We start from the raw sequence: 9,945 nt of genomic DNA on the forward strand, positions 1-9,945 counted from the left end.
TTAACCTTATTACCGTTAATGAAAACGTACACACTAATTTGATCTTCTCCAAAGTTTATATTTTCAAATTATTTTAACCTTTGTTTTGCTTGGGTCAAGGCAACACTGATTGTGTGTTGGTATATTGTGGTTAAAATGCATTGAACTATATATATATTTAGTATACTAGGCAAATGTCTGTGCGTTGCGTGGGATATAAAAAAATATTTTATATTAAAAATAACTAAATCATTGTTATTAACAATTAAATAATAATTTCATAAAAAATATAAAAAATGATTTTTAATATTGTTATTATGTTGAACTATATTATAAGAGATAAGGTTGGAACTTGAAGTTGTTTTGCATATACAATGCTATATGATTAAAATAGAAAAAAAATTAATTTTTAAAAATAAATAAATCGTTATTGTTATCTATTAAATAATAATTTCATATTAAATTAAAACGTCTATATTAAATATTATCATTATGTAGAAAATACAATAATAGAGACATCTTTTTATCTATCTTAAATTTTATCATTATGTACAACATATGATAACAGAGACAAGACACTACGTAATTTTATTGTATTGGAAATATAATATGACTATGTTATGGACCTCCTCTTTAGTGGATTATTTCAACGCAAGGGTTCATATTTGTTTTATTTTGTTGGTAATAATGGAACAATTTTGTTCGTAGGAACAAAGAGAAGCAGATTTATTCTATACTCGATAAGTACCAATACGCAGTGGGGAGGTTAATGCTATTTTATATGAGCGAATGTGGCCATACTTGTTCATCATTAAAGGACACTGTTCGTAATAATTTTCCCTTATTTTTTCTGACTTTCTTTATAAATTTTTCTAATTTATAAATAAAATATGATTAGGATAAAGTACAATATTATAAAGATAATTATAAAGATAATAAAGGCTTTGTTACGTTTCCACATCAAAGTAAAATCTAGTACCGAGTTCTTTTTTCTTTCATTTAATGCCTATTGGTGTTAAAAAAATATTTTGTATCATAAATATTACCATAATTATGTAGAACATATGATAATAGTGACGTCTTTTGTAAGGTTAAAACTTTAAATTATATTACATACAGGGTTGTAAAACTTGGCTAACACAACCAAATACTTGGCATGTTACTTAAACTCGGCCTCCAATGGAAGCGAGTTTGCCTAACTCAGCCAGAAGACACTCGGATCCTTATTAAACTCGATCCAAATCTAAAAGATACGGTCCAAAATCGTTTTCGAAATTCTGAAATTTAATTGGTCACTTGTCGACAAAGACAATCTCACCAAAGAATACACTCAACGTATTACAAAGTTAGATGCAAGGAAGATCTCATGACTTAGTCCCTTTGAAATATTTCACAACCTTTCCTATTTATAGAGGAGAATACATTCTCTTGTTTACTCTCACGATCAATGTGGGATGAAGACATTTTAATTAAACTCATTTATTTATTTGCCAATAATTTAATTTTGTTAAATAAAATATTAAATAATAAAAATAAAATGTTATCCAGAAAATTTATTGTTCAATAGTTCCATTTTTCAGTAATCTCGTAAGTTGCTATAAAAAATTAAGTTTTTATTGAATAACTTTTTCTTAAATCCTAAAATCATAAATTCAGTTAGGTACTTAATATAGAAAGTTTGTTTATATGTATTTTCATGATTCAAAATGTCATTATAAAATGAATTCATTTATAAATTATAATCGAGTATATATTTCGTGCTTTTGAATCAAATTGATTTTTCAAACAATTATAATTTTATGTTTAGGTAGATTTTTTTATATTTATATAACATTATGTAACTTATAATATTATTATAAACAATTTGAATAATCATGAGAGTTTCAAAAGTATGTGGTGAAAGGAAAATGCTTCATTTATCGGTCCAAATTCATCAAACTCAGACCGATTCGGCTTAATATACCAAACTACATAACGTTTTTTCTATTGAAACCCGGTTTGTATATATTTTGTGTTTTTGAATCAAATTTATTTTTCAAACAATTATAATTTTATGTTTAGGTAACTTATTTATAATATTATTAGAAACAATTTGAAAAATCATGTGGGTTTCAAATATATGTGCTGAAAGAAAAATGCTTCATTTATCGGTCCAAATTGATCAAACTCAGACCGATTCAACTCAATATACCAAACTACATAACGGTTTTTCAACTGAAACTTTGTTTGAACCTAAAAAAATCTAGTTCAAAACCATTTTCGGGATTCTAAAACTTAAATGGACAGTTGCCAATAAAGACAATGTCACCAAAGAATACCCTCAACATCCTAAAAAGGTAGGCATAAGGACGTTCTCGTGGTTTGGTCCCTTTGAAACATTTCACAACCTTTCCTATTTATAGAAGAGGAAACGTTCTCTTGTTTACTCTCACCATCGATGTGGGATGAAGACATTATAATAAAACACACTTTCTTGTTAATAAAACATTATTCAACTTATTTAGTAAAACATATTTTCTCTTGTTTACCCTTTCTTTATTGTTCAATAGTTTCATTTTTCTATAATCTCGTAAGTTGCTATCCAAAAAAGTAAGTTTTTATTGAATAACTTTTTGTTCAATTCGAAAATCATAAATTTAGTTAGGTACTTAATATAGAAAGTTTGTTTATATGTATTTTCAAGATTCAAAAGCTCATTATAAAAAGAATTCATTTATAAATTATTATTTGCGTATATATTTCGTGCTTTTGATCAAATCGAATTTTCAAACAATTATAATTTTATGTTTAGGTAGATATTTTTTTATATTTATATAACATTATGTAACTTTTTTAAAATATCATTGGAAACAATTTGAAAAATCATGGGAATTTCAAATGTATGTAGTGAAAGGAAAATGCTTCTTTTATGGTCCAAATAGATCAAACTCGGATCGATTCAACTAAATATATCAAACTATATATTTTTTTCTAGTGAAACCCGGTTTGTATATATTTCGTGATTTTGAATCAAAGTGATTTTTCAAACAGTTATAATTTTAGGTTTAGGTAGATGTTTTTTTATATTTATATAAAATTATGTAACTTTTTATAATATTATTAGAAATAATTTGAAAAATCATGGGAGTTTCAAATGTTTGTTGTGAAAGGAAAATGATTCATTTATCGGTCCAAATTGATCCAGCTCCGGTTCAACTCAATATACTCAACTACATAATTTTTTCTAACTGAAACACGGTTTAAACCTGAAAAAATTCGGTTCAAAACCATTTTTGGAATTCTAAAAGTTAACTGGACACTTGCCAATATAGACAATCTCATCAAATAATACCTTAAAAATCCTACAAAGGTAGGCATGAGGAAGTTCTCAAGGTTTGGTCCCTTTGAAACATTTCACAACCTTTCCTATTTATAGAAGATGAAACATTTTCTTGTTTACTCTCACCATCGATGTGGGATGAAGACATTGTAATAAAACACCATTTCTTGTTTATAGAACATTATTTAACTTATTTATAATATTATTGTAAAGAAATTGAAAAGTCATGGGAGTTTCAAATGAATGTGGTGAAAGGAAGTTAAAAAAAGGGGTTTCAAATGCATGAGATTCATGAAAAAATACTAGCTTTATAAGCATGTATGATATTTAGTATGCATTAAACTGACCCCATTATCAATATCAATTTTACAAAAATCATAATTTTTTGTACAACACAACAAGGTGACATTGACTCACTCTTGATATATCAATGAAAAAGATTTGAATGCTCTCATCATCCTTGTTTATATAGGGATTTCTTAAAAAAAAACCTTCATGTTTTAATAAAACACCCAAGTCAAATCAATATAATCATGTTTTTATTTTTATAATTTTCTTTTATGATTTTTGTAGTAAATTTGTTTATAATTATTAATATTTTCTATTAAATCAATTATTTAAAATAAACTTATTATTTAATTTGTTTGTTTAGACTACATTTCCTGATTAAATTAGATACATTTTTTGGTTTTATTTTGTTTTTCGTTTTATTTTTAAATATTTTAGTTTTTGTTAATTAAACCGGTACAATTTTTGTTTTCGATTTGGCTATGTGTTACAGATTTTTTTTCTTAAACACGATTCCAATTCTAATATACCAAAAACTTTTGTTTACGGTTTCAGTTGTAGGAATTTAAGACAAGTCATGCTAACGTTCAATAAATCTTTATTTTTCTAATCTAAAAATCTGTTATTTATTTTTTGGGCTTCCTGAAATATACATTTAAGGTTGTTCTTTTATTTATATTTTTAATGTTTTGCTCATTTTTTTTAACTTTTTAACTTTTTCTTCGATTAAATTATTTAATCATATAACCTTTTGTTTGTATATTTGAAAACGGTTATAAGATAATCCGAAACGTGAAAAACATAATTTATTTAATACAAAATTATTAAACGTGAAAAAACATAGATTATTAAATCCTAAAATGGTAATATCGAGTTATTACTTCACTACTTTTAGAAAGATTATTAAATATACCAATACAAACTTATTACTTAATTTATTTCTCTTGATTTATGAAAAAAAAAGGTTATTACTTATATTTTTATTTTTATACACACCAAAATAGTTAGTATATATATATAAATATGAGTAGTGTTAATAAAAAAATGTTTGAAATGTTATAAAATATTTAAAGAAATCTTGAAAAAATGGAAAAAAAAAATAATGTAAATATGAAAAATAATAAGTAAAAATTATTAGAAAAAATTAAATAACTCAAAACGTTTTAAAACTTAAAAGAAACTTGAATGTTGTAAGTAAAAAGGATTTAAACGTAAGTTGTAAAAAAAACTTAAAAGGTATAAAATGTCAAAAGAAAAAAAAAAGAAAAAATGATGGTTTTACCGCAAAAAATAATAAAAGAATTTGGTGTGTGTGTGTATATATATATATATATATATATATATATATATATATATATATATATATATATATATATATATATATATATATATATATATATATATATATATATATAGGTTATTCTATTCAAACTAATTATTGTGGTATTGTATGCATAAATATGAGTCAATCAATTTTATTTATTTTAAGAAAATGATTAATATATATTATTGAATTAAATATAATTGAAAAATATCATCTTACTTAATTAGAAGGGTAATTTATTCAAATAATATAGATTTAATAAAGGAAAATTGCATTTTTTAAGGGATCATAGATTCTATTAATTTTAAAAATCCGATTTTACGAAATATAATTCTTTTAATTCGGACATTCTGACATAATATGTTTATGAGTATATTCAAAAATAAAAATATTCTTGAACCATAAATAATAAAAATATTCTCGAACCTATTTCTTGATCATGAATTTAAAAACTTCTTGTGGAATAACAAATTCTTGAACAATCAATTGAAAAATAAAAACAAAAAATATATTATTTCTTAGAGAGTATGGGTAACAATTGTTAAGAATTACATTTATTGTTAAAGAATAAAACTAAAAAACTTTCAAAACGGGAAAGAAAACATCAAAATCTAAACACGACTAAACATTCTAAAAGAATAATGTTGCTTAGAGTCACTTTCACTTTTATGGCCTGTTCTTAAAGCATCAACTTCTGTGATTCCAACAGAATTGGAATTCATAATTTAATTCCAACAGAATTGGAATGCGTAATTCAATTCCAACAGAATTAGAATTCGTGATTCCATTCCAATAGAATTGGAATCTCACCAATATCATCTATTGAATCAACAAGATAAGCAGGAACCGAATCTTTTGTTGTTGTTCTTTGGGAATCATTGAAATAAGCAGGAACTATTACAACAGCTTTTGTGACCTTATCATTCATAAATTTTGAAGCATCGTCCACAAGCTTTCTCAATACCTGATAATAGAGAAGCAACAAGAGAAGCCAAATTAGGGCAAAAACATCTTACTGTTACAAATTAAGAGGTAGAGGGAGCACCGGTGTACTTGTGCTGAAATTTCTTCTACAGCAAACTATTTTCCAATAGCAGGACAATCAAGCTTAACGTTTCCGTTCTAGTCACGCATCACCGTATACGAAATCTGCTTAGACTCCTCGTCCACCTCCGACATCTTCCTCCCGATAAATCTCTTCACTAAGAAGAAGGTTTTTTAGCAAATTCGAATCAAAGAAAAAAAAGACTCACGTCACATAAATACAAACAAACCTTCAATGCACACATCAATCGAAGGATTCATGTTATCGAATACACAGAAAGCACAAAACATCTCAGAATATTAACCCGATTATAGCCCAGACAGGGAAGACGAACAAGAGAACGATACCGATGGTGTTGGAAATGCCATTGCTCTTGGTGAAAGCTTTCTTGAATCCTCCAGAAGCTTTGATGTGTTCTTGAAGCAAATAGCATCCGATAACCAAGCCGACCTATCTCCGTTCTTCGTGTACGCCACAACCGATGGTGTCGTCCTCTGCCCCTCAGCGTTGGTAACGACGACAGGCTTCACTTCGTTGCTTCAGCCTCGTCGACCCCGGAGACGCTTCCTTAGCCTGCAATCGATCGACATCCATTGGACCTTGCAGCCGCTTCGTGCTTTCCTTCTCACCTTCATCGATGAATTTGGGGGAAGTTGTTTATAAAAGGGGATAAGTTAGGTTAAAATCAACTAGCATAATTATAGAAAAGTGTTTGGGGAAGTTGTTTATAAAATTACCTAATTACCCTTATTTATTTATTTATTTATTTATATTTTAATTTTTGATTGACCCACATTTATGCATACAATAACACAATAAATACTTTAAACAATTGAACCTAGTTCTATATATATATATATATATATATATATATATATATATATATATATATATATATATATATATATATATATATATATATATATATATAGCTTAGACTTGTATGTGATTGACTAGACTTGTGTGCGAAAAATAATATACTTTAGACATTATAAGGGGGTTTTTTTAGCATCACCTTTTGTATAATAGTTAAAGTTAAATGCAAGAAACAACAATATATTTTTATTGATTTGTTTATTATAAACATTATGTGCATACTATTTCTATTTCTTTCAATGTATATTGAAAAAAAAAATCTACTTAACTATTATAATTTCATTCAAATATAAAGCAATTTTTGCTCTTACAATAAAAAATGAAATTAAATTTAGGTAAAATTTTCAAAGTAGATTACATTAATAAGAAAAAAAAATGAAAGTGCATTGTTGTAATAGAAAAGAAATAAAAGTATAACACAATACATAATACACAAAAATGTATGAAATCATGTTTCTCTGAGTTCGATCCAATCCAATCTGATGTGACAATTGCAACCTTTGTCCACCTCAACAAATTCATGGTAAAAAAAAAGGTAAAATGGTTATAAAAATATTTTAAAGTAACAAAAAAATTTCCTTGATCATGCTTTAGTAGAAAAATCACATCCCCAGTGATGATTTTAACTTCTTTTTTTCATAAGAAAATACTCTTAATAACAAGTTTTATTGCATAAACATAAAAAGATACAACACAATGTGCTAAAAAAATATCATAACTTTAGTTCCACACATTTTTACGATAAGTGCATTTGCTTTCATCTGATCTACGAGTTGCTCGGCCCAAAATTCCCGCTGAGTTGTCAGAGTTGCCATGTTGGCGATCCACCCAACTTTTTTTCATGTGATTGTGTGATGAGTCATCACTATAAGATATATAATCAACTGCCTGCATTCGTGATCTTCAATGTTAATAATAAAATAAAAGGGAACCAAAAATACTATATATGAAAATTATTGTTTTGAATCCTCTTACTTTAGAATTGGATTTGATATAAGGTGTTAAACATGGGTTTAAATCCTCTAAGAACATGTCATCCGCACTGCCATGGGTTGTATGATCCCCCGAGCTGAATTCCTATAAGCTCAAGTACACCATATTATGTTAGGGCTAAATGTAAGAAATAGCAATGTACTTTTGTTTATTTTTGTTATTATAGAATCCAACATTCATTTCTTCATATATATAGCATTTTACTTTAACAAAAATTATAAGTTATAGCATTATCAATTATATATGAAATAATATCAATGTTAGTATTAGAAATGTTGGTAACATATGATACTTACCAAAGAGTTAAAGGCTTCTTCTTGCTCATATGATGGTGTCTTTGGGGAACTCATAAGACTATCACTCAATCTTGTGGCTGAATATTTGTCTGCTTTCACCTGTCATGAAAGAAATATAAATACAAGTTCTATCATTCCTTTCAAAAACATTCCAATTCCAATTCCCTTGTATTTCAATTCCTTTAACAGATTTCATCCCTTTCAAAAACATTATGCAACCAAACACCAAGCTTAGATCAGATAAGTACCTCAGCTAGATCATGAGCAAGGGACTGAAGTTGTCCTGTGAGAGAAGTGACCTGCTTTTGAAGGGTAGGAATTATTTCTTTTGCCTCTTTTAGTTCAGAATCATCCTGCTGCTGTGATTGTGAATTTGTAACATCTGGAAATAAAATCACACTCTTCAATGCTTTTATCTCTTCCCTTTGCTCCAGACACAAATCCTTCAACTTATCTACCTGTACACCACACAGTAACAGTTATCGCTTCAAGATTCTAATTGTAATGTTACTGAAATCATAAAGTGTGAGTGGACAACATACCTCTCTGTTTTTCTCCTCCAGCATCAACTTAAGCTCCATTATCTCTGATTCCTGATCCTTACTCCGACTCAGAAGCTCCCTCTCACTCCTCAACACCATCGCTAAACTCCTGGTATTCACCTTCACTTCCGTCAATGCGTTCTTTTTCTTCCCACTCTCTTCTCCTTTCACCTTGCTACCAAACAGCTTCTTATGCAATCCCCCAAAACCCGATGTCCCTCCTCTTCTCGCAGTCATCGTCATGTTCTTCTTTAAATCATCGGCGATGATGTTCGTGACATCAGCAGCCACCACAAACTCCCTACCTTTCAGCTTGGACGAAGACGAAGTCGAAGAAGACTTCCTCTCCATAAACTTCTTAACCATAGCACTAAAATTCTGCTCGTTTTTAGCGGATTTTGACTTGGCGAGAGCATAGGAAACATCAGGGATCTGCCGGCGGTTTTTTGTTTGATTGAGCTCGGTGGAGGAGGATGGATCCGATTGAGCGGAAGATCGATTATTGAATGAAGTGTAACGAGAAGATGAGTTGGAAGACGACATTTGTGGACAGATTTCCTCCCAGGGAGTTGAGTTGTCTGAGAGGAGATTGTTATTGAATTTCAAATCTCCGGTGATGCATTTGACGTGATTTTTCTGTTAGGGCTATAAATGAAGTGCGAATAAGACGGATTTTGGAAGACGACATTTGGGACCGGTGTCCAAATTCAAAAAATCCAGGCGCGGGATGTGTTTTATATTGGTTTGAAACGATGCATTCATTTAAATGCCTTAAACTTAGATTATCAAATAAAAAGATTTTCAGATAATACAAGTAACACATGATTCATGAAAAATACTTTTTGTAATAAGAGATGAAGACATAAAAAGTCAATTTCGGGTTTCTTTTATCTCGCATGTGTGTGTGGTGAACTCTATTAGGCTAAACGGAATGGTCTTCAAAACGACGTGTGAAGTGACTTGGCAGACGTGTGAGATGGGTTGGAAGTTGGAACACCAACCCTACATTGCGATGTTGTGACTTCTAATAAGTGTGGCTATGGAGACTCACAAGAAAGAGAGAGAAAGACTCTCCGTAAACACCATTTCTCACTACTAGTGACCTGATATTTTTTGTGAGGTGGAATGATTTTGTATGATGTGGCACACCTTCACGCATAATGCATTGTGATGCATTCCTTATAGCCTTAAAAAGCATCTCCTTCTTGAGAATCATTTTGAAACTTTGTGTTAAAATGTAACATTGGTTTTAGCAATCCGAAAATACAACACTCATTTTCCCG

The 9,945-nt window shown here is 28.8% G+C and overlaps 1 protein-coding gene across 1 annotated transcript; it reads right to left on the reverse strand.

Annotated features, from left to right (window-relative positions):
- Positions 1-7,448: 7,448 nt before the first annotated feature.
- Positions 7,449-9,383, reverse strand: LOC111896890 (uncharacterized). Its single transcript, XM_023892856.3, has 5 exons — positions 8,663-9,383; positions 8,369-8,578; positions 8,121-8,219; positions 7,807-7,908; positions 7,449-7,719 (listed from the first exon to the last, which is right to left on the reverse strand). The coding sequence occupies exons 1-5, from the start codon at positions 9,203-9,205 to the stop codon at positions 7,552-7,554; spliced, it is 1,122 nt and encodes a 373-aa protein (XP_023748624.1). The 5' UTR covers positions 9,206-9,383; the 3' UTR covers positions 7,449-7,551.
- Positions 9,384-9,945: the final 562 nt, after the last annotated feature.

This window comes from Lactuca sativa, chromosome 1 (genome assembly GCF_002870075.4).
Source record: "Lactuca sativa cultivar Salinas chromosome 1, Lsat_Salinas_v11, whole genome shotgun sequence".
NCBI classification, from domain to species: Eukaryota; Viridiplantae; Streptophyta; class Magnoliopsida; order Asterales; family Asteraceae; genus Lactuca; species Lactuca sativa.